The following is a 25,670-nucleotide window of genomic DNA, read 5'->3' as shown; positions in this document are numbered from 1 at the left end:
ACGGTATTCTTTTCACTTAAAATCCATGCATCCCGCAAACTGCACTGGTTGTGGAAAAAATGCCGGTATTACATGGCTTTACCTAAACTAGAAAGCATGTTTATTAAATATTATATTTTAATACTCATAAACTGAATTTTCTCCTGTTTCAAATGAACGTTTTTAATTTAGTTCGCACAGTGTTGCCACTCTCCTACAAACATCGCACTTTTCACAGCACATACCTTTCGCACATGTCAAACGAATGCCAACTGAACACAGCTTTTGACAGAAATGTCAATCTAACGTGCGAAATGTCATCCCTTTTCTCTTTCTCTATATCCGGTCAGCCATAAGACCTGTAAGTGGTTTTCGTAAATTTTTCAATTATTTATCAAATAAATCAAGTGATTTTCGTGAAAATCCATACAAAATGAATGCTAAAGTGAAAATGAAACACTCCAAACTATTAATGTCAACAGATATTTTCCAGTTAACTAAAGTCATTCCCCCAGAAAAATGATCTTTAAAATTGTGTTAACTAGTTGTCGGACAAAACAAAAGATGTTTTGCTGTCAAATGTTATTGAATACGGGGCAATAAAACAAAAATAACCCTGAAGTGTTTAGTGGAAGAATGGCATAGAGATAAATCACTTGATTAATTTGTAAATGAATTGGAAAACTCGATGAATTATTGTTTACAGAACAACATAACTAATGTAATTTTATTTTCTCTTTCATGTCGGGTCATAAACATTGTGTTCTGTATTGTGCTGTGATCCTTCTGCAACCATAACAACATTGCCAACCATCCGACCAACAACAGCCATCAAGATGAGGAAGATTATGAAAGCTAACAAAATCGTAATTGTCCTTAGTGGACGTTACGCCGGCCGCAAGGCCATCATTGTCAAGACTGTTGACGATGGTGGTGCCGATAAACCTTTCGGTCACGCCTTGGTTGCTGGTATCGACAGATACCCCCGCAAGGTTACCAAGAGCATGGGCAAGACCAAGTTGAAGAAGAAGTCCAAGATCAAGCCTTTCTTGAAGGTATTGAACTACAATCACTTGATGCCCACCCGTTATACCGCCAGCGAAATCACTTTCGACAAATTGTCTCCCAAGGACTTGAAAGATCCCGCTAAGCGTAAGGCACACCGTTTCCAAACCCGTGTGAAATTCGAAACATCCTACAAGGAAGGCAAGAACAAGTGGTTCTTCCAGAAGTTGCGTTTCTAAATGCTTGTAGCATGCTTCTAGTTTTTAAATAAAAAACCAACAACAACAACTGTCATCATGTGAACGAAAACATAAATTTTTGTATGTTTTCGTTTAGCTGTGTGGATCTGTATGGAGGAAATTTTGTGACGTCTTTTTTTTAGAAAAAAAAAGTTACAACAATAAAAAAAAAATTATTACAAAAAAATTACAAAACAAAGATGTGTTCTAATTGTCCAGTGGAGTAAATCTTACGGAATTTGTGAAATGGAACGATATAAGCAGCAAACAACTTGTGGGAAACTCGGTGCCGACCATTGTTTTAGGAAGATGTGTTTTTACAGAAAATAGAATGCACCCAAAGAGGATTGTTTACATTTCAGTTTGGGCCTTCCAACAAAAACCATAGGCATTTATTCATACAGAGCAATGATATCGATTCCTTCAGTATGCGGACAAGAATAACTATTAAGCAATTAGAGTAGAAGTATTTTCCTAGAAACTTTAGTTTGTATGACTAAGCAAGATATGGACTTTTGGAATGCAAATAACTGCGACACGGCCGACACACTATACACCAGGCTTGACAGAATTTGTAAATGCACTTTTATACCCTTGGCCATACGGCCAAAACGTGCCTCATCGGAATAAGGGTTTAGACCCTAGGTCTTCGTTTCAGGACATCTGTAATCGATCTAGCGTTGTCCGTCTGTCTGTCTGGTGCGTACGATAGCTCTCGAAGGGAGTATCCGATTTGGTCCAAACTTGGTACATCGTAATATTATTGTCAAACTTAAATCGAGTTCGGAAATGGGCCCACAAAATCTCAACATTTTCAAAGAAAATAATTTACTGCACAAATTGAAAGGATAATTCGATTTTGTTCAAACGTTGCAAATCCTAATAAATGCATCAGTGCTAGGTAGTGTGTGAAAATGGACAATGTATGTCCGCTCCATCAAGTACCTCCCCCACAAAGGGTCAAAATTTTGAATAATTATAACTCATGAAATGTAAGTGGTCCAATTTTCATCACACAATTACAATATTTTTATTAACTTAATGTCTGGTGTGAAAATGGAATATAGCAGATCACTCCTCCCCATAGGGTTCAAGGTGTTTAAAAACAAAACGCTCAAAGAGAGCGAAATAAGCGTCCAACTGTTTTCAAATGTCACACATCCAAATATATTTGCTAACACAATATCTGTTGTGAAGATGATATGTATCTGCGAACCCCGGCTGGTATCTCACCCACAAAGGGTTACAATTTTCAATATTTTTATCTGTCATAACATGCTATATCTAAATATTTCTTTTAACCAGAAATCTGATATGAATATAATTTATAGGAATTTATGATTTCGCATACCAATATTTTTATCTGTATTAAATGAAGTATTAATATGGAATACATCGCATATAAAGTATAGGAAGTAATCGATATAGTTCAAATCCGGCAATAGTCCAAATTTGTATCAGTCTTAGGTCAAATACGAAATGGTCAACTGCTTTAGAACCTCCCCCATAAAGGGTCAACAGTTTGAATAATTAGGCTGGGTGTATACATCTGTCGGCAAAACTATTTTACTTATTATACCCTCCACTTTGGAAAGGAGGGTATATTAACTTTGTCATTCCGTTTGTAACATCCTTAAATATTCGTCTTAGACCCCATAAAGTATGTCTGTCTAGAGCGCCAAAATTTAGCAGAGCTATTTGCATTGTGTCTAGGATGGTTGGTATTGAAAATGAGATATATCGGTCCACGTTCTGGTATAGTTCCCATATAAAGGTACCTCCCGATATTCGGTAATTTGATGATTTTTTCAACCATTTTTCACGGATTTGTCTTAAAATTGGTATTTGTTGGTCATAATGGGTTCCAGCTCCGGTGGCGAAACATTGCATGCATGGGTCCATGATTTGATATAGCCTCCATATAACGGTACATCCCGATATTCGGTATTTTTATGGTTTTTGCCACATTTTTTCACTGATTTGTCTAAAAATTGGTCATAATGGGTCCTAGTTCGTGTAGCGAAACATTGTAATTATAGGTCCACGTTTTGGTATAGCCCCCATATAACGGTACCTCCCGATGTTCGGTAATTTAATGGTTTTTGCCACATTTCTTCTAATGTTTATTTTACCCTAAGGTGGAGGGTATTAAAAGTTTGGCCCGGCCGAACTTAATATTTTTTACTTGTTTTAATTTCAGATTTTAAAAATTTGTTTAAATTTTGAAAATGTTTAAAATTAATAATCTTCAAATACAATTTACCAAGGGGTTTGTCGGCAGCACAGTTACATATTGATAGTATAGGCAAAGCTGCAACCCCGGCATTTTTAAACAAAGGGATCAATTTTCTAATTGTGGTAGCTATTACAGCCTGCCCTGCTGAACTTAACTCATTTTTTTATTCTTTAGTTCTCATGTCGATTTAAAGTGCTGAGAGGTTCACAATTTGAATTTGAGCTTTTGAAGTGTGCTCCACCGATGCAATAAAAATGTAATAGACATTTTTTAATATTGTCAATATTCATTTATTTAATGTTTAATGTCAAATACAATTTTTCAAATAATACAATCTTTTTTCTTAATACAATTTTAAAAAGTTTAACATCGAGATAATTTAAAATAGTTTGAGTAGTTCAGATAAATATTTTGTTAACAAGAGCTTTAAGAAACTTTTCAATTAATCATGAAAATATGGAGAAAAATGGAATGCGTGTGAATAGAATAGGATGTAACGTCTAATAGAGGTATGGTAATAGCTGTAAAATAGACATTTTTAAAGATTCATAAGATTACATTTTTTAACTACAGATTTCGGTATTAAAGCTATAAGTTATATAGAAATGTATTCATTGCCCCAATTGGGAAGTTTCATATGAAAAAAGAGTAAATTTAACTACAACATAAATTTAAACTACAATTTAAATCTACAATAAATTTAACTACAAATTTTCATTCATGAAATTTTTTATATGAATGACATTAGGTGTGTACAATAACTTTTCTAGTAAAAATGACTTCATAGTTGGTCTGTTCCAGAACCTGCAAGAATCTACAAGTATTTGATTTTATAAAGGGAAAATCGGTTATCGTAGTAAAAAGTTCTGGAACAGAGCAAGAATGTATGAGGAGAATTTTCAAATTTCCAGTAGATTATGAGAATATAGGTAAAAATAGGCGAAAAGTTTCCCTCTCGTCCACAATTTTCAAAATTTCGGACTAAGATTTCTTGGTATATAGTATCGTAAACTATTTTGGTAAAAAAAATTATAAGGCACAAGCACCAAAGGGGTCTTTTTAGTTTATTTTCAAAATCTGGTTAAAAACTGCGTTTAAACAATGTTTTGTAATGCTTTGTAGAAATTATTGGGTTATGGTACACATTAAAAGCTGTCTTTTTTTTAATTGAATAAATTTTAATCTCTTTTAAATCTATTAACAAATTTTTTGTTCAAAATTCTACTAATTCATATAAACATGTTTAATACTTACTCAAATGTTTTTGTCAAATGAATTCGTTAGTCGTCTTTGAATCATTTTTTTTTTTGGTGAACAGTGTATAGTGTACGTATGAAATTATGTTGGGTGTGATTGGAAAATGTTTCTTTATGAATTTTAAAAGAATTTAAATTCTAACTTCTCTTTCTTGCATAAAATCATCTTCATGGGGCCTGTGGAAAAAATGAAATTATTATTTTATTAAAATATGATACTTTATATTTTAAATGGCCACATATACAACATATTCACATACTACATTAACGTGCATTTTTACAAAATAAATACATTTCCAAATAAAATACATGCCATAAAAATATATTTTAAAATTTAAATAATAGGAAATTTTGAAATTGATATTCACAGTCTCTCTCTCAAGATAGTGGCGGGAATACATTTTCTTTACATAGAATATAGAGAAACAAACACGATTACATAAAATGGTTGGATATAAATTTAAAATTAGTTATATAACAATTAGTAGACATACAAACAGGAGCACACACAACACTACTCTTTAAACTTAAATTGTTAGTAGATGAAAATAAATATTAGAAAAATATATGTATTATTTACCAGATAACATTCACAAACTTTTTATCTTAAATTGTTAGTAGAAAAAATATGAACAACAAAAATATATATATTTTTTATTAATTACCAGACAACGTTGGCATTCGGTAGATAGTCCATAATGCTATTGATAACATCTGTGCTGGTATTTGAACCACCAACATCTGAAAATTATAAAAATATTAAGCATTGTCATCAAATATCCCAATTAAAGCCAAATCCTCCACCGATTCCCCTTTTCTTCGGTATTTGTAATCTGAAACCAACTCACCTGGTGTCCTAATGCCATTCTCCACAACAGTTTTGTAGCTTGCCTCGTGTATAATACGGGCATGATCCTTATAGCCCAAATGATTTAATAGATCAATGCCAGCATTGATCATGGGCAAGGGATTGGCAATGTTCTTACCAGCAATTGCAGTACCCGTGTTACGTGTTCCCGGTTCAAAAATGGCATACTAAGTAGATAGAAGTGGTATTTAAATAAGAAAAAGTGACGTTTAGTTCGGCCGGGCCGACAGTTTTTTTTTTTTTTTTTGCTAAATAAGGTATTCTCAAAACTAAATATACTATACCTATAGGTATAAGTCTTTGAAAGGATTTAAAAAGCTATTTGGAACGAACTTGGCAATCTTCAAAAAAAAAAAAAAAAAGTAAAAAAGCTGTAAGTTCGGCCGGGCTGAATTTTGAATACCCTACACCATTTAGAACAAATTTGGCAATTGTCAAAAAGAATAAAATCTGTTACAAATTCTGTTAAAATCTTAAAAATACCGAATGTAGCTGTTATATTAGGGTCTATACGACGACATGGACCTGTATAGGTAACATTTGTCATAAGCCATTACAATATTCAAATGCGAAACTTAAAAAAACGGTGAATAATGTAGCTAAAATCATCAAAATACCGAAAATCGGGAGATACCGTTATATGGGGGCTATACGAAGACGCGGACCTGAACAGACAATTTTCTGTCTTAGGCTGTAGTATCCATTACGAACTTTAAATACCAAATTTGAAACAATTCCGGTGAATAATGTCGCTAAAATCATCAAAATACCGAATATCGGGAGGTACCGTTATATGGGGGCTATAACAAAACGTGGACCTACATGGCCCATTTTGAATACCAAAAGTCCTGCAGACATAATATACATTTGAGTCAAATTTTATCAATCTACTTCATTTCGTTCGGAAGCTAGAGTGAACTCCACAGACGGACAGACGGACTTTGTGGGGCCTAAAATGTATATTTCGAGGGGTTACAATGGTAGAGTTCATAAAAAGGGGACCAATATTAAATGCAAAATATCGAAATGAAGGAGGTACCATTATTTGGGGGCTACATTTGAATGTGTTCGGATGTATTCCATTTTAAATACCAAACATCCTTGGAATAAAATCAATGCATTTTTCGATTTCAATTTGATATTAAGAGCTTTATCATGATTTCAATAGACGGACCAACGGAACTAATAAATAATGGATCAATAGTATATACTTTAAGAAGGGATCTCCGACAAATTTCCTGCATTTTGTGGTTGAGGACATAATAATTTTGAATAATAATTTTAAACACATACATAATCACCATAATTGCGACCGGATAGAAGACCAGCACCACCAATAAGGCCACAAATTACATTGGCCACAATTGTACCATATAAATTTGGCAAGTTCATGACATCGAACTGGAAAATTAAATTAATTAAATTAAATTAAAATCTCAATTTTCTAGTACCCACCTGATGAGGATTCGACACCAACTGCATGCACGTATTGTCAATAATCATATTTTCATGTTTCAATTCGGGATAATCCTTATGCACCTTCTTGGCCATTTCCAAAAACAAACCATCCGATAATTTCATAATATTTGCCTTATGTATTGTGGTGACCTTCTTACGGCCATGTTGACGAGCATATTCAAAGGCATAACGTGCCACCCTCTCAGCATTCTCTTCCGTCATAATTTTCAAACTTTCCACATGCCCGCGTACAGCTTCATGTTCCATCATGGCGTATTCACCGTAGGTATTTTGTCGTATCAATACAATATCCACATTTTGATGACGTGCCGGTATCCCCGGCAATGATTTACAATGTAACACATTCACATATAAATCCAATTCATTGCGAATAGCTACATTGCGTGAAATTTCACTTAGATTTTGTGAAGTCGTTTCAATGTTACCCTTGATGGCGGTACCATTTCGTTTTATCGAAACAATGGCATTTTCCAAGTCTTCATTGCCTTCGGTGGAGGGATCAATGTCGATAACTTCGAAGTCAATGGGGGCGCCGCAATGGGAAAATATCTCTCGCACATACGTCATTAGTTCGGGACCAATACCACCGCCGGGAAGCATGGTCACAACACTGCGACCCCCATATTTTGTTCGGGGAAATTCAAGGTCCTGTAAGGCAAGGATATTAATTTACTGAAAGTCCGGACAAATAAAAGAAACTTAATCATACCTTGTACTTCTTTTGCAACGAGGATTTAGTAAAGGCAACATCTTTAGATTTTTCCTTTGTCACTAGAAAGGGATAACCCTGAAACCAGACAAACTCAACCTATGAAAGTTTGTTAGCGAATATAAATCTGGAAAAACTTACCCGACACAGAAATGGAGTATGAATCCCCTTCAATTTTTGTACATAGCGCAAGGCCATTCTGTCTAAAAATCTGAATTTACAAAGGATTTGAAAAAAGAATGTTGATAAAGTTCTGTTAATTAAATATTTTTTCAACAAATAATGTCGGTTGCCAAATTTGGCTTCTGAGTTCCAAAGTTATAGGAAAACATTTGAATCAAAGGAATACGTTTACATTTAATAATTATCAGTAATTTTGAGTTTGCAAGACTATTATGAAATATATTAAATAACAATAAACAAAGATTATCAGGTCGATAATCATGGAATATACTTTTAAGAACTATCAAGCCAATTTTATAATCAAGTATATTTTTTACGAATATTATGTTAATAAATGTGGATTTTCCAGAACTAACAGGAAACAAATTGTTGATTTCTTAAGAATACCTTGTTCAAGCCAATATTTTTTAAAACAATTTTTTAAGAATTATTTCAAAGTGGAAAGAATGTTCTTTCGAGAAATGTCCATGGCCATTAAAAGTGGTTTTTTTAAAATATTTGTTAAAGAATAATTAGTTCCATATACAAAAACTTTTAAAGGATTTTCTTTCAAGATCTATCAAGCCAATAAACGTAGGTTATATTAATTATTTCGCCAATATTCCTTGATTTTAAAATTATTTTCTTTTTAAGAATTTCTCCATCTCCAAAAGTAATTTTTTTAGGAAGATTGTTTCAGGAACATTCAAAGCTTCAGGAAAAAATAATTTTGGAATACAATTTTTTTATGAATTTCAACATCCAAAGCATAATTCTTCCAACGACTTAGTTTGGTTTTATATTTTCAATATCGATTCTTTTTTCAAATCTAATGACCCTACGCAGATCATTTCTGAAAATGTTAGCACAAACAGCCATCCATATATCCGTAAATACCATTGCATGGTTGGGTGTCATTTTCAAGATATTGGAAAACTCTTTTTAAGAATTGAAGGAGTTTAAAAGGAAAAGTTGCCTTGAAAGGGAACTTTTATTTGACTTAAGACAGTATTTAAAAAAAAAAGCTTACTGAACACGATTTGGTATAGAGAACCCCCTCACATTTCACCAATATAGATTCATACACTTGGTGAGAGAAAATGGCAATATGTAATCCATATTTTATGTCATATGGTCTCATCACTTTATCCACTGTATTGGAGGTTATAAGAAATTAATACAGACCCTGATTTGGACATATAACCCACCTTCGTTTTTATTATTAATAATTAAAATTTCCGATAAAAATTACTTTGTCGCTTTAATGCTGCCTTTTTTTATCAAAAGTAATAGTCAATTTTTATTATTTCTTTAAAAATCTAAAAATATTTTTTTGTCTTATTAAATTATAAACGTTTGACTTTGACTTTCCACCAACTAAGTTCCGGCGTGTGTTTGTAAATATGTTAGAAGGTTGCTTGTACTAAAATGTTAACGGTCCTCTATTGTCGTTTCTTCATTTTCTCGCATAATTGTCAACATTTGGCGCTATTGGCAAAATATGAATGTCAAGGTGTATGGTGGCGATAACGAGGGTTGATGCAGAAATTTTGGGTGTTTTTGGAAATCCAAACTTACATTGCGCCAATTTTTTCAATTATTACGGAAAAAATCCAGCAGATTATGAAAGTAGAGCTAAAAATAGAAGATATTTGCATTGGCATTTTTGAAGGGTTTCTTCGTATCGAAGTAATCGAAAGTTCTCTATTTTCAAAGCTCTATATTCAATGTTGCGAATATATCTCAAAATATGGAGGTCCCTTCGTATATCATTAAGTCTACATAAATGACTTAAAAAAGTTAGATCTAGAACCCGAAATTCTTTTGCAGTTTTGATGTACAAACAAAGCACTACCAAATCCGCTTGGCATTTTCTCACATAATTTCTAATAATTTCTTGGTCTTTGGTTCTTAAGAAATGTGACTCAATAATCCGCGTTCTTTATCTTTGGTCCTTGAAAATTCTTCTATAAAAAATCAACATCATTTGATCCTTAAAAATATTTTTTAAAAAGCCCACTTTTTAAAAAAAAAATCCACTTTTTTGGTCGTTAAAAAATATATTTTTTTAAAAAATACTCGCTCATTGGTCCTTAAAAAAATATATATTTTTTTAAAAAATCCACGTTTTAGTCGTTAAAAAATATACATTTTTAAAAATTCTCCCTTATTGGTCCTTAAAAAAATATATATTTTTTAAAAAATCCACGTTATTGGTCCTTAAAAAAATATATTTTTTAAAAAATCCACGTTTATAGGTCCTTACAAAAAATATATATTTTTTTAAAAAATCCACGTTTTCGTCGTTAAAAATATATATTTTAAAAAATACTCCCTTATTGGTCCTTAAAAAATATATTTTTAAAAAAATCCACGTTATTGGTCCTTAAAAAATATATTTTTTTTTTAAATTATCGCTTATTGTTCCTTAAAAAATATATACTTAAAAATCCACGTTTCTTTGTCCTTAATAATAAGAAATATTTCTTTTAAAAATCCGCGTTTCTTTAATAAAAAAATATTCTTTTAAAATCCGCGATTTTTTATTTCTTGGTCATTAAAAAAGTATTCTTTAAAAATCCACGTTTCTTTGTCCTTAAGAACAAGAAACATTCATTTGGTAATCCCCGTTTTCATAGTCCTCAAGGACAATAAGCAATCCTTTAAAACCCGACGTTGCTTTTTATCTTGGTCCTTGACAAAATATTCTTAAAAATCTACCTTTCCTGGTCCTTGGAAAAATATTCTTAAAAAATCTACGTTTCGTGGTCCTTGGAAAAATATTCTTAAAAAATCTACGTTTCCTGGTCCTTGGAAAAATATTCTTAAAAAATCCACGTTCCTTGGTGCTTGAAAAAATATTCTCTAAAAAATTCACGTTTCTTGGTCATTAAAAAATATTCTTAAAAAATCCACGTTTCTTGGTCTTAAAAAATCCACGTCTCTTGGTCCTTGATAAAATATGCTTTAAAAAAATCCAATTTCTTGCTCGTTTGGTTCTTGAAAAAATAGTCTTTAAATACTCTTAGCCATTTGGTCCTTGGTAAAATAATCTTTAAAAAATCAAAGCCTTTTGTTCTGTTGATACTTGAAAAAAATCGTTTAAATAAATACACGTCTCTTGGCCTTTTGTTCCTTGATAAAATATTCTTTAAAAAATCAAAGCCTCTTTTTCTTAAATCCACTTTTACTTAAAAAATCCACTTTTCTAAATCCGTTAAAATAAAACCATTTTTAATTTATTTTTTCAAATAATTTACTTTATTTACTTGACTATCTAACAAATATTCGAAAAAATAATACATGATTTTGTGTTATTGTTTATACTTGTGACTGACTGACTGATCGATCATTTCTAAATAAACAAAATTAAAATAATAATATAGATATTTTTTTAAAAAGGATAAGAAAACAAATAAGTAATAAAATAATAGGAGGGAAAAGAGATAATCAATTTAATACATATACGGTTGTTGTGGTCAGGTTTGAAAAAAAAATAAATAAAAAATAAACTAAAGATTCATAAAATCATAGGAAACTAAGCACAACAAGGACGTTTTGAGTAGTTTAGAATAAAACAAATACACAGGAGTCAAGTAAATTTGAAACAATATCTTTTTGTAGTTTTGTATTGTTTTGCTTTCGACTCTTTGCTTATCGTTAAAGAGTATCCAATTGTCTTCTTGGTAATAGCTAAATATTTATAGTCCAGTCCTCAAATTGAACCATTTGGTTGAACCTGGTTGTTTGTGTATATCAAGTGTTGAAAACGATATTAATCTGGAATTTCATTGCTATTAAAAGTATGAATAAAAAAACTATTGGAAAATCATATGTATTTCCATGTGAAAGACGTTGAGCATTCTTATTGGCAAAAAACATCTAAGAACTGGTATTGTGTGTAGGTGTTAAAAGAAACTCTGTAAAGACATGAAATAGAGAAAAGAAAAGAGAGAAAGGAAGGGCAAGAAAAATACATTAGTTTGAGATATAATAGAGGTAATAAAAAATATAGTATAAAATAAATAAACGAAAAAGTGACAAGAGAACAAAGAGACAAAAGTTGGTGTGCTTTTATATTTTACACCATTTCGAGAAAGATTTTATTATTTTTTTTTTGGTTTTTAAACAAAAAAGTTATAACCAAATTTTTTTAATCAAATCCTGAAAAATTAAAAAACTACTATCAAAAAAAAAAATCCGGTCTTAAAAGTCTAATAACTTGTTTAAACACTAAGAAATGATAATAAATAAAAATAAAAATTTAAAATTCTTGAAAAAATTCACAATTTCAAATACAGGGTGAGATGAAAAAACTGCAACCAACTTCAGACTGCTGTCTTTTCTTAGCCATTCGTCCAACAGCTGTTAAAATTATTCCATTCATGTTGGCAGGAATTTTCCAGAAAAAAAGTTATTCGTGATGTAATTCAAGCGTGATTTCTTTATGTTTGGCTCGCACGTTACCGTGACACTGGTAGCGTAGCCCGACGTCAAGGAAGAGAACGGAAGAAAACAGCAACATCAGCAGAAATGGTTCGAAAAATAAAAAAGCGACTTGATCGAAACCCGCGTCGCAGTGATCGAAAAATGGCTTGTGAGCTGAACATATCGCAATATACCATTCGGCAAATATTGAAAAGTGAGCTCGGAGTAAAGCAAATGAAATTTCAAAAAGCATAAGAACTTAGCATAAGAACTGGTGAACTGCCGAATTTGGTTTTGTCCGATAAGAAAACATTCGTTGTCCAATAGTTTGTAAACAAACAAAATGATCGTGTTTACTTGCCAAAGAGGTCAGCTGAAAATGTGCACGTTGGCCACCAGAACTCAAGCGCCGGCCAGGTGATGGTGTTGGCCGCCATAGCAGCCGTGACGGTTTCATTGGCCGTTTGAAGGCCATAATTCGTACCAAAGGTGACCAATTCGAACAAATCTAAACTTATTCTAAAATTTCCGACATTTTTTGCTTTCATTCAATAAACTTTGTTACAGTTTTTTTATCTCATCCGGTATATTTTTTCGACATTTTTGATTTTTTTGAATATAAATAGATCTTTATAACGAGTTAAATTGCTCATAACGATGTAAAATATAAAAAAAATTATTTCATAAGCATTTACCTTTTATGTATAGGCAGTTTCATTGCTTGGTCTTAAAAACACTGGAGTAGTCTTGGGGGGAAAATTGTTAAAATTCTCGAATTGGTTTGGCAAGAGTTTCAAATTTTGTATTACTGGTTAGAATGCCAATTGAGCGGCGGCGGGTGACATTTAGCACAGGAACGAGGGGGGCAACAATTAAAAAACACATCTTTCACATTCACGTCCTTGGGATACATGGCCATCAGCGGGATGCATTTCGGGATAATGTCTTGTCTAGTTCACAACTTACAGTTTTTGTTTTGCAATTAGTGGTTAACTAGGTTGTTAAGCATGTTAATGGGAACTTGTTTTTTTTTTTAACTTAACTTAAAGCTATTTTTAAAAAAAATCTTGGGATTTTTTTCCATTATTTTTTGGTGGTTAAATATTAAGTTTGTTGTTTCTTTTTTTGTGTTTGACTATTTCTTAGAACATTAGTTTTGCATGAAATAGTTTCCATGAGGCCTGTAACCACAATTAAACAAAACACATACACAATAATCCACACGTGGTCGCATCGCATTTACCAAACACCATGTAACAATTTTGTTTTGGATTGTGTTTTTTTTTTTTTGGTTTCGAATGGGTGGTGGATGGATAGCATGTAAACACAATTAAGCCGTGTTTTGTTGTTGGGAGGAGGGGGAATAAATACGAGAAAGAATTTGGAAAAAATAAACATTATTAATATCAATTATTTTTGTTGTTGTAAAAATTTTGTAAAAAAAAGAAAATAATTTGGAAAAAATTGGTAAAATAATTTAAAAAGCCAAATACAGATGTTAACAATTACTATTTGTGTTCTACTGTGTTTTTGTTTTTTCTACATACGTGTGTGTTTGTGTGTGTATATTATAAAAAAAAGTAATATTGTGTTGGTGTATAGTGTGTGTAGGGTGCAGGCTGTGATACAAGTGTGCAGAATATAGAGTATATAAAGAGTTCATTTCAACCAATTAGGATAGGAGGGTGTTGTTGTAGCAGTGTAGTGTGTAAAAGGTTCATTTACTCTACACGAATGATCTTAAGGACCATGTTCGGTACAGCAGATGCCCAATAAAAGCATATACTTTGCAGTACGTGTTCCAAAGAGGCATCTTCTGTATATCAGATGGACCTACTGGTGTGTGTACTAAGGGATTATTTACTGTAGAGTAGAAGAAATAAATGATGCAAATCAAATCTACTCCACAGCAAATGATCTCTGGAGCAGCCTGCTAATACTTTGCAGCAGTTTACCAATAGGACAATCTACTCGTTAGTATACGACATTTGTGTAAGGGATACAAATGATGTTAGTAGCGTTAGATTATACAAAATAATTACAAGTTTTGTTTTAAATGTTAGTAAAGAAGCTTGTGTTAAGGATCACAAAAAAAAAGGAGAAGAACATTAAGAATAGAAAGCTACCATCACTTTTTAGAAACGAACATAAAATGTGATGACAGGCTGGCTGAGAGAAAATCAACAGGAAATAATACAGTAAATAATCTTTGGGATTTAAAAAAATACATTTTTACATAAATCAAAAATAATAAATTAAAAACTATACAACTCAAAAGATAATACTAGACTACATATTATATAGAAACATTCAAGAAAATGAAATAGATATAACAGGCGAGGAAATAAAGAGGGAAATAATAAATGCAACTAAGTTTACGAATAACATTCATAATACATACGAATCTAAATAGAAAATAAAATTAAACAAAACCAACTACTACATTTTTGTTTTAAGATAGTGTAAACAAAACAGCAGGATGGATGTTTAAAATAGTTTTTGGTAGAAAACAAAACATTACCAGTGGACACGTTTGTTGGAGAGAATATCCAAAATACTCTTGATAACATCTGTGCTGTTGTTGGTGCCGCCAATATCTGTTTACAAAACAGGGTTTAATTAGAATTGCAATCTAGAAGCCCATAAATGTTATAATTTACCTGGAGTCCTAATGCCCCTTTCGACAACAGTTTCATAAGCAGCCTCAGAAATAACACGGGCATGATCCTTGTAGCCCAAATGATTTAACATATCAACACTGGCATTGATCATGGCCAAGGGATTGGCAATATTTTTGCCGGCAATAGCAGTACCAGTATTACGAGTACCAGGTTCAAAGATGGCATACTAGAAAAACAAAATAAATCATTAAAATATGTAAATCAATTTCAAAACAAATCTTTTGGAAATACAAACATGATCACCATAATTACGGCCAGACAAGATACCAGCACCACCAATTAAACCGCAGATAACGTTGGAGACAATGGTGCCGTACAAGTTGGTCATGTTCATGACATCGAACTGGAATGAGAAAGGAATAATTATTCATGCAATATAACCTCCTTTCAAAAGTTCATAATGAATAGAAGATTTGAAAACGTATTCTATATTTAAGTCTGTGACAGAAAAACGACGTCTTCTAACTTATACACGTGTTCGTTCTATCCACACAAGACGGGTAAAACGTGTTCCATCTATACTTGTTCTATCTTTTATAGTTTTATAAATTATGTAAATTCCTTCTATTCGTAGAGTAGTTGTAAAACGTCTATCACAACTTATTTAGTCAATCACCATCCTTCTACACACTCACCTGATGAGGATTAGATACCAACTGCATGCAAGTGTTATCGATAATCATATTGTTGTGTTCCAATTCAGGATAATCCTTGTGCACCTTCTTGGCGACTTCCAAGAACAAACCATCGGACATTTTCATGATGTTAGCCTTGTGAATGGTGGTGACCTTTTTGCGACCATTTTCACGAGCATATTGGAAGGCATAGCGTGCAACACGTTCAGCATTTTCCACGGTAACAACCTTCATACTCTCAACGACACCCTTAACAGATTCATGTTCCAACATAGCATATTCACCATCGGTATTTTGACGAATCAAAACAATATCAACATCCTTGTGATGGGCTGGGATGCCGGGCAATGATTTGCAGTGAACAACATTGACAAACAAATCAAGTTCATTACGAATGGCAACGTTACGGGAGATTTCGGTCAATGACTGGGACTTGGTTTCAATGTTACCCTTAATGGCAACACCGTTACGTTTGATTGAAGTAATGGCATATTCCAAATCTTCGTTGCCCTCGGTGGAGGGATCAATGTCGATGACTTCGAAATCGATGGGAGCACCACAGTAGGCGAAAATCTCACGTACATAGCTCATGAGTTCGGGACCAATACCACCACCGGGTAACATGGTGACAGCATGACGACCACCATACTGGGCTTGAGGAATCTCAGGGACCTACAAGAAACAATTCCGCACAAGATATATCACATCAAAACAAACTCCGTCTATAACCTCAAAACTGTTAAGGACCTACCGTCAATCTCTTTTGCAACGATGACTTGGTGTGGGCCACATCTTCAGTCTTTTCCTTGGTTACCAACATAGGGTAGCTCTGTGTGGAGAAATAAAGAAAACATCGTTCGTTGATTACCCTGTTGCTGAGTGAGATCAGTTTTCAGACTATATAGAATCTTCCATTATGTAATTTTTGGATATCCCAAGAATCGCAATTCTTTGCATTCACTTCTTACCCTGCATAGGAAGGGAGTTTGTGTTTTCATCAATCTCTGTGCCAAGCGTACTGCCATTTTGTTCTATTTATTGTCCTTAACGAAAATCCTGGAACTTTAATAATATTCTTCAAAAATATCCGTGTAGAAACCTGCTGTTTGCGGTGGTCGTCCCTCTGTACCGAAAATTAGAGATGACCGATGGCATTTCCATACAATCGATATGTGATTCGATAAGTCGTTATCGATATATATAAAGAATGTAAATAGACCTGGGCACCCACCAAGTTCATGGCGTAACAGTCAATGGCACTTTAATATGAAGAAAATGAAAAAACAACAATTAAAAGGCAATTATTGACTTAATGAGAATCCAATCAGACTTTACTACTATTTTGTAACTAGTTAATGACAAAATTAGGAATAATATAAAATCTAATTTTATTTTGCTTATAAAAGAGAAAAAAAAAAAGAAAAAAGAGAAAAAAATTATGTGTTTGAAAGCGAAATAAAAAATCGCTCTTAGAGAATTACTTTTCCAGAAAGTAAAGGAATGGAAGGCAAGAGAAATTGTCAGGATAATATGGAAATCTTTCAGCAATCAAAAACTATTATTTTTACTCGGCCTACATGTGATCTGTTCCAGTACCTGCAAAAATCTATAATTTTTTGCTATATCATAAAGGGGAAATCGGTTATCGTTGCAAAAACTTTTACATTCTTGCAGTTCTGGAACAGAGCAATGTATAGTAAATGTAGTAAAAGCGAATCCATATTTGATTTTGTTTCCCTAAAGTTGAATGCAATTAAAAAGTTGCAAAACACAATTTGAAACAACAATCACATGGACATTTTTTTGTTAGAATGTAAAAAAAAAATATAAAAAGTTACTTCCATTTCCACTGTGACTTTTCAGTCTTGTTTCCAATAACTACAATCATAAAAATATATTACTTTAGTTTACAAACACATTCTATTAAAAAATCCTTGTTTCTTTGTTTTCCGAAAAATGCTGGAAGTCTTTATTTTAATTGTTAGTACGGTTCATGTAAGCTCTGTTCCAGAAATGCAAGAATGTTCAAATTTTTACATTAATAACCGATTTTTCATGGAAACATTGATATGTCAAAACATTTTAAATGTTATTTCAAATATAAGTAGATTCATATATGTTTTCTTATATGACGTCATTCGGAGGTTATTATAATTCGCATTTTTTCAACAATTTTTGCAAGTTAAAATAATTTTTCATTTAACATTTTCAATTCCAAAATTGGTTTGACAGTTCATTGCTCCAGCAGCTGTGTCGATGCGTTTACCTATGTTCTTCTACCATGCGATTTTTCCATGGTAGAAGAATATAGGTAGACGCAAGGTAGATCTAACAGGTAACCGCATCGGCGAATTGCTACAACAAAGTAACTTTTGTGGTCCCCTCAAATGTCAAAATTGGCATCTAAGGCGAAAAACATAGATTCGCCATGACATTTAAAGGTTGCGGCAAATTTGTTTCAACCAATCAGAAACAAGTGTTTGTTTACATTTTATTTTGTGTGCCTCTCGTCGTAAACGAACGTCGCAATTTATATTCAATAAAAAATATAGAAAAAATGGTTTTAAAGAAAAAAAAAAAAAAAAAAAAAAACATAGCACCAATATCGTTCTATGCAAAATCAGGGTACCAAACTACAAAGCATATGACCATACATTCACCACATATTCAATAGCAGCAACAGCAGGATATGAATATCAAAATCTCAATAACTTGGCCAATAGCCAACAACATAATATCCAGGAACAGAATCGCAAAAAATTGGATAGAATTCATTGGAGTCGAATTCTTGCACTACTTCCCGTGATGTGCTTTGGATTAAAATGGTCCATACAAATCTTAGATGTTGGGACTAACTTAATACCTCAAGCTGCACTCCATTCGAACCTCCTTCCTTCATCTTTAGGAACACTAAATAGTGTTAAATTTCCATCACAATATTTCTTATTGCAAATCGAGCACTTTTTCATTTTCTTTTATTTTTTTTTTACTGGTTTCACTCTAAACTTGCTCTTTAATTAATTATTAAATTATTTATGGAAGAAAACATAAACAAATTTGTTGTTGCATTCATTTAGGGCGAATTCATCATTACAACAATTTGTTTTGACATTTAATGGTGCCGTCAGCTGGGCTGATGCGATTACCTAGTACATCTACCTTGGGTAGACGCATTGACACAGCTGCTGGGACAATGAACTGTCAAACCAATTTTGGAATTGAAAATGTTGAATGAAAAATTATTTAAATTTATAAATTCTTCTACCATGTTCTGTTCACTAATAATAGTTCACAATAGATTACAGCTGTTTATTTTCATTGTGATCATCATCGATCTTCTTTTTGCCACTCTGTTTCGTTTATCGACGGCGTTGGTTTTGTATGTGGGCACTGTATTTTAATCGCTCTTGTGTGTGGAAAGTCGTCCGGTACGTGTTTTTTGAGAAAATAAACTAAAGTAAATTAAGAAAAAGTAATTTATTTAACACAAACCACACGAATTCCATAATGTATTTATTTTCTTAACAAATACAAAGTAAAATCAAGATTTGGTTGTACTTGCCAATTGGGATGCGAGGAGCTTTCTCAAAGTTTAGAGCCAACATTTGCTTGTTGGCATATCAAATTTCTAATAACGTAGTGAAAAGATTGTTATATCCCAGCAAAAAATACCGAAAATTTTTAACAATTATCATTACGATTCAACTTAATATTATAACACGAAGAAACGATGTTTGTATCATCTGCCATGTGAAAACATGATATTTTCAAATACTATTGTCCTTAAAGATCCGAAACTCAGGAGGTACTGTTATATGAGCCCAATACCTAAACGTGGAACCAAATATATTCATTCCAATATTTCGATATTTCAAAGCAAAGTGTCCTTGGTTTCTGTTCCCGTTTAAAATTTCAAGCCTCTATACTGAATAGTGTGGGTTCTGCCGTTAAACGTTCATTCCCAATTAGAATTTAATAAGTAAACGATATTTTTTATATGGTGTACAATGTTACTGCCCACCCAACTAATAATCCAATAGCATCGTAAATGGGCCGAACTAACGAAACCAAAATATTGTTCTGCCGCAACAACAAAAGTTATAGAAATATTGTCCAAGACTAATAGTCATGCCAATATATCGAATATGATTGGTATGCAAACTATATCTTTATTCCTAATATCTAATATATCCCATATAGTGGTGTAGGGCACCGCTTTTGCGCTTTTGATTTTCTGCGCTTATTTTTTATTAATACACGTAACCAGAAATTAATCACCATTTTATTTCTTTACTTTTTTGTAGACGTTGCATTTTCATGGAGCAAGCAAATGTTATAAAATGTAATTATCAATCCTTTATAAAAATTTCTTTATCCAAGAATAATAAAATATTTTTATTCTAGAAAACAATGGATCTTGATACTCCAACCACAGATCCATTATCACTGCTCAAGGAGCGCTGTGAATCTCTTGAATATGCTTCCACCATGATAATGGGGGTGCATAACAAATGTACGTTCCAGGTTACACTTAAAGTGAATAAGGAAAAAACATACATTACTTCGGCGCCCACTACACCAATAGCTATAAGGAAGGCAGCATTGGCTGCCTTGAAAGATGTGAGAAAGCAAAACAATACATCAACTGCGGAGGAAATTCCTTTGCAGAGCAAAAACAAAGAATCTCTAAATTTATCCAAAGTTCCTGCCAATGCCACGGAATGTGATGAAGATTTATCCAATATGCCCCCACCGTTGGTTGTAAAAAATCCATTGCAAACATTGAAAAAGAAACGGTCCAAATGTAATTTAATGTCTCCAATAAAAATACCAAAAATCGAAACAGCTGTTAGCCCGGAAAATAAAAACAAAGAAAATGAAATTGCAAACTACAATGAGGCTCCCAACCAAATAAAAGAAGTATCAGATACTTCACAAAAGCATATTCCGTCGTTAGATGATAAGTTACAACAAGAAGAAGGGGAAATCAACGTCGCTCCCGTTGCATTTCCAGCTAATGTTGCAAGTCCTACAAATATTGATGCTGCAGAAAACAGCGATGAAAATGATATCATTCTGGTAATAAATGCGCCTAACCCCCCATCAATTAATCTCATATCTAGCGGTTATGATAACAATACCCCTTTGAATGATACAAACAACGAGAGTAGTTCTGTAGCTAATAGCAATATAGATAATGATGATGCTGTTATAGCCATAATCGAGGTACCACCAACAATTGATCTTGCTTCCGATGAAAATCAAGATGTTGAGTCAAATGAAAATTTTTCGTCTGAAGTTGCCAGTTCAAATTATGTTTCCCCAATATCAATGACAGAAGAAACCGCAACAATTGATCTCGATTGCGATGATAATCAGGAAAAGGAAGAAATAATAAATGAATGTGTATCGCAATTGTTGACGAACGATGATGAAATTTCTTCGGAAGTCATGGAAAGGAATGAGGAAGATAAAGGTATGATTTAATATAATTGTTTCTAGTCCGTCAATACAATTCTATTAAGGCAAAACTAAAGTACACCTGCGACCGATAATATTCCAAAATTGTCCAAATCGAAATAATGAAGTTCCTGATGCCAACGATCACTTTATTCATAAGAATTATGTTAAGAAAGCTGTCTTGGCCATAATATAATTCTGAGTGGCCATAACCAAGAAATGAGAATAAATAATAAAATTATGGGATGGTCTCCTTAAAAATCTTCTATATGTAGAACACTTTCAGATGTTTGTTTTTCTATATACTATCTATAGTTTCAATAGAAGACCTTCAGAAATATCATCTGCCTATAGAAGACCTCCTATATAAATTTTTTTTAGAGAAGTTCTTCAGATGTTATCCCATTTTCTGAAGGACGTCTATCTATTGAAAGCCTATTAGAAACATGTTCGACTTAAGAAGGCTGATAGTTGTCCTTTAAATCTGTAAATATTTTTGTCTATAGAAGGCGTTTCGTAGCTCTTCCATCTGAAGAATACATTCAAAGATTAGTCTATATATGAAGGCGTTTAGAAGGTTTTCCCTCTATGGGCATCGCAATATTTTTATTAACCCAAGGACTGGTATTAAGATGGAATATATTGGTCCACTCCTTCTGGTACCTACCCCAAAAAAGGTCGAAATTTTCAAAAAATATATTTTCTGCACAGAAAGAGAAACCATAATCCGAATTTGGTTCAACTTTGTAAATTCTAATATTTGCGTCAGTGCTAGGTCAGGTGCAATAATGGACTATATCGGTCCAGTCCATCAAGTACCTCCCCCACAAAGGGTCAACATTTTGAATAATTACAACTCTTATAAAATATGATGTAAGAATTTGATTGTCTTGAAATTTCACACATCCCAAAAACTTTATTAACCCGAGATCTGGCATTAAGGCGGAATATATCGGTCCACTTCTTCTGATACCTCCCCCACGATAGGTCGAAATTTTGAATATCCATTCCATTCAGACCTAGAATTTTTGAAAAAAAAAAAAAAAAAACGGTAGAGATCGGACTATTCCTTCCGGTACCTCCCCCACAAAGGATGTTTTAAATAACAAAAAAGTTAACAAAATCCGAAATAAACATCAGGTTCTCTTTATATTGCACACATCCCATTATTTCTACTAAAACAAGATCTGTTGTGAAGATGGGATATATCGGTCCACTCCTTCTGATACCTCCCCCACAAAGTCTCAAAATTTTGAGTATCCATTAAGCTCATAAAAAGTGAAATTAACATTCGATTCCATTCCAGACTTGGTAATCTCTATATTTCCATCAACACAAGAACTGTTATAAAGATGGTAGAGATCGAACAATTTCTTTTGCTACCTCCTCCACATAGGGTTCAAGATTTCGAAGAACAAAACGCTCAAAGACAGCGAAATAAGTTTTGCAAGGTCTTCGCACTTTGGTAATTTTAAATGTTGAATTTGTTTTAAATACCTCAAGGGTCTCTTTTGAATAGGTTTAAACCGTTAATAAACCTTGAAAGTTGTCCTATCAATAAACACGTTAATAAGGTGCCTTCTTTAGAAACCCTTTTGAAACCTGAGAAGGTCCTCTATGTAAAAAGGACTTTTCAATCTTTATAAGACTAGTCTTCAAAACCTTGCAAATGTTCTTCTCTCTTAAGAAGAAAATTTTTCTCGACTTAAAAGCCTTAAGATGTCTACTTTTATTTCCCTTAAGAAGTCCTTTAGAGGATATTTTAAATATTGAAGAGTTTGAAAAGTGTTTTTGCAGGACTACTCTCTTTTATTGTCTAATTTCTATAAAATTTTCAGATCTTGATGATGAAACTCGCAGAGACAATACTGAACTGAAAGACCCCGCAACCGCTATCAAAGAAAATCGAACAATAACTTGCAGATCAACAAATCGAAATAATGAAGCTCCTGGAATGGTGGATAGACATATCCAAGAACATTCCAAAAATCGGCGATTACGTAATGTTACAATGCAAGGAAGAAATGTTAACATAACTCTGAGCAATCCACAAGAACCCCAACAACAATTTAGAAATAATTCACGCAATTGGAGGCTTGGTATTTACAATTTAGATCTGTTGATAACAATTATTTTTCAAAAATATTTTTTTATGTTTCAGATCTGTCTCGAAGACGTAATTTTCGTAGGAATCCTTCAATACATTTTCAAAATAAACAACGATTTAAAGGACAAATACGGAAACATCAACAACCGTACAATGTCAGAAATGCACGCAACAGCGCAACCGCCCATTGCAATGATCATCCATCAAATTCCTCTAATGATAATAATCCACATTCACGAGATTTCAATGGACCAAGTACAAGTAGGCAACAAATGAATGTATGGGACCAAAACAACAGTAACACGGCTTATTTCAATTCTCCAGCGAGTTTATGCAACAGCCGTAGCCAGTATTCTGGCACAGACAACTGTAGCCAAGAAATTAATGTAGCCAACAACAATTTTGCAAACTGTGATTACAACAGTCCTTGGAATCCTTTCAACGACAATAGTCAGTATCCTCGACATTGTAATGAACCAGATCGGCAAGAAATTAATTTCTTCAATCCACCATCGAATCCATTCAATGACATTAATCAGTCATCTAGACCTTGCAATAAACCAGATCAGCAAGATATGAATCCATTCAATGCATCATCGAAGCCATTCAACAACAATAATCAATATTCTCGACATTCCCCAGAGGCAGACAAAAGTAGTCAACCCAGAAATAAATTTCCTGCCACAACTGATATTTTACAAAATATAAATGAACTATGCCCCGGTATTCGTTACAATCTAGAAGCCGAAATGGGTACATCAACAAACGATACTTTCTACATGATGTCTGCAATATTTAATAAATGTAAATATTATGGTGATGGTAAAACCAAAGAATTGGCTTGCATAGAGGTAGCCAAAAAAATCTTAGAGGCTCTTAACAAGATAATACCGCAAAGTTCCAGAAACTCTCAACAGCAGTCGGTGATCTCAACAAATCTAAATTTTAATATTATACCACAAATATATCCAGAAGATGGAGGAGAAGATCCATCCCAGCCATATGCCAATATGTGTACATTGTCACTGCCCCAATACGTTGCAGATATTATAGAAAATTTAGTTCTAAATCGCTTCTCACAATTAACTCAAGAAAATCCTGAGCTAAGGCAATGTAAAGCCTTATCTGCTGTGGTGATGACACGTAATTTTGATTTTAAAAATGCTCAAGTTGTGGCTCTAGCTACCGGAACAAAATGTATACATGGCAGTAAAATAGATTGCAACGGCTGTGTACTTAATGATTCACATTCTGAGGTAATAGCCCGACGTTGTCTAATGAAATTTTTGTATACTCAAATAAAATGGCATTCAAGTCCAGGGCTGAAAGAGAATTCCATATTCGTGAGAAATCCAAGTGGTTTACAGTATTCATTTGCGCTCAAGGCAGAGATTAATTTTCATCTTTACATGAGTAATGTACCCTGTGGCGATGCCAGTTTATCTACAGATAATAATAACTATGGAGAATATGGCCAATTACGTACAAAATTACATGGTGGTCTAATAACCGAACCCATAGGCAATCGGTTTCATCATCAATCTTGGAACAACATTAAAACGGCCAAGGAACCACTACTCATAATGTCATGCTCTGATAAAATTGCCCGTTGGAATGTTTTGGGGGTACAAGGCTCTCTACTCTCCACCCTCAGCGAACCCATTTACCTGTATTCCATTGTTTTGGGTTGTGCGTTTGATACCAAGCATGTATATCGTGCTGTGTGTGGACGTTTGGAACAAAAATTGAATTTTCTTCCAAAACCCTATCATCTGAATCGACCTCTTTTGGGTTGCACCAGAAATTCCCGTTTTTGTCCCAGCAATCATATACCAAGTATTGGTATTAATTGGACATACGGTGATAGATCCATAGATATTATATCCTTACATACTGGACGCTTGATAAACAACGCCATTTCATATCTCAGCAAACAAATGTTATTTTCAAAATACATTTATCTATTGCAAAATGTGCCAAATCTTAACCTGTATCAAGCCTCCAATAATTATGCTCAAAACAAAGACAATGCCAAAGATTATAGTATAGCCAAACAAGAGCTATTTGATGCTTTTCAACATGCCGGCCTAGGTTGTTGGATAAGGAAACCCTATGAACAAAATAATTTTACTATATAAATATTGTACAAATAATTTTCGTTTAGTTTTAGGTCATTATTAAAATGTGAATGAATATTTAGGTTTCGTATTGAATATATCTTTTTTGTTTATTTTTTATGTTTGAAAATTTGAATGAATATGCAAATAATAATTTATTTTTCATTTTGAAAAACCAAGCAATATGCTTGTTTCAATGGCAAACCACGAGGATATGGAGAATACTTATCAACAATCTACAAAAATAATCAATTTTTGTTCTCAATAAAAACTTACGTTATGGTGTTTGCAAAAAGTAACTTTGGAGGA

At 33.0% G+C, this 25,670-nt stretch overlaps 4 protein-coding genes across 7 annotated transcripts; 2 read left to right on the top strand and 2 right to left on the bottom strand.

The window, feature by feature from the left end:
- The first annotated feature begins 228 nt into the window (after positions 1-228).
- Positions 229-1,410, top strand: LOC101895486 (large ribosomal subunit protein eL27). Its single transcript, XM_005184694.4, has 2 exons — positions 229-340; positions 808-1,410. Exon 2 carries the CDS (start codon positions 816-818, stop codon positions 1,221-1,223), a length of 408 nt encoding a protein of 135 aa, XP_005184751.1. The 5' UTR covers positions 229-340; positions 808-815; the 3' UTR covers positions 1,224-1,410.
- A 2,315-nt stretch (positions 1,411-3,725) lies between these two features.
- Positions 3,726-9,334, bottom strand: LOC101895317 (isocitrate dehydrogenase [NAD] subunit gamma, mitochondrial). 2 transcript variants are annotated; one of them, XM_011294722.3, is made up of 9 exons: positions 9,142-9,333; positions 7,913-7,982; positions 7,772-7,849; positions 7,039-7,710; positions 6,877-6,984; positions 5,564-5,750; positions 5,381-5,456; positions 4,714-4,892; positions 3,726-3,980 (listed from the first exon to the last, which is right to left on the bottom strand). In XM_011294722.3, exons 2-8 carry the CDS (start codon positions 7,967-7,969, stop codon positions 4,847-4,849), a joined length of 1,224 nt encoding a protein of 407 aa, XP_011293024.1. In that variant the 5' UTR covers positions 7,970-7,982; positions 9,142-9,333; the 3' UTR covers positions 3,726-3,980; positions 4,714-4,846. The 2 variants fall into 2 exon arrangements, with proteins under 2 accessions (XP_011293024.1, XP_019892720.1); XM_020037161.2 differs by lacking the exons at positions 3,726-3,980; positions 4,714-4,892 and adding an exon at positions 4,945-5,119 and having other exon boundaries at positions 9,142-9,334.
- Positions 9,335-11,164: 1,830 nt separating this feature from the next.
- Positions 11,165-16,824, bottom strand: LOC101894983 (isocitrate dehydrogenase [NAD] subunit gamma, mitochondrial). Of its 2 annotated transcripts, none has more exons than XM_005184692.4 (7): positions 16,646-16,823; positions 16,429-16,506; positions 15,678-16,349; positions 15,278-15,385; positions 15,022-15,208; positions 14,883-14,958; positions 11,165-11,853 (listed from the first exon to the last, which is right to left on the bottom strand). In XM_005184692.4, coding segments are annotated over exons 1-7 (1,179 nt in total). In that variant the 5' UTR covers positions 16,703-16,823; the 3' UTR covers positions 11,165-11,852. The 2 variants fall into 2 exon arrangements, with proteins under 2 accessions (XP_005184749.1, XP_058979274.1); XM_059123291.1 differs by lacking the exon at positions 11,165-11,853 and adding an exon at positions 13,471-13,542 and having other exon boundaries at positions 16,646-16,824.
- Positions 16,825-19,051: 2,227 nt separating this feature from the next.
- Positions 19,052-25,609, top strand: LOC101895668 (GATA zinc finger domain-containing protein 14). Of its 2 annotated transcripts, none has more exons than XM_005184695.4 (5): positions 19,052-19,105; positions 19,982-20,019; positions 20,082-21,153; positions 22,976-23,236; positions 23,299-25,609. In XM_005184695.4, exons 3-5 carry the CDS (start codon positions 20,088-20,090, stop codon positions 25,380-25,382), a joined length of 3,411 nt encoding a protein of 1,136 aa, XP_005184752.1. In that variant the 5' UTR covers positions 19,052-19,105; positions 19,982-20,019; positions 20,082-20,087; the 3' UTR covers positions 25,383-25,609. The 2 variants fall into 2 exon arrangements, with proteins under 2 accessions (XP_005184752.1, XP_011293022.1); XM_011294720.3 differs by lacking the exon at positions 19,052-19,105 and adding an exon at positions 19,752-19,829.
- Positions 25,610-25,670: the final 61 nt, after the last annotated feature.

The sequence above is a fragment of the Musca domestica genome, unplaced genomic scaffold (genome assembly GCF_030504385.1).
Source record: "Musca domestica strain aabys unplaced genomic scaffold, Musca_domestica.polishedcontigs.V.1.1 24, whole genome shotgun sequence".
Taxonomy (NCBI): Eukaryota; Metazoa; Arthropoda; class Insecta; order Diptera; family Muscidae; genus Musca; species Musca domestica.
Note: the sequence above shows the minus strand (reverse complement) of the source record. Positions and strands in the feature narration are given on the sequence as shown.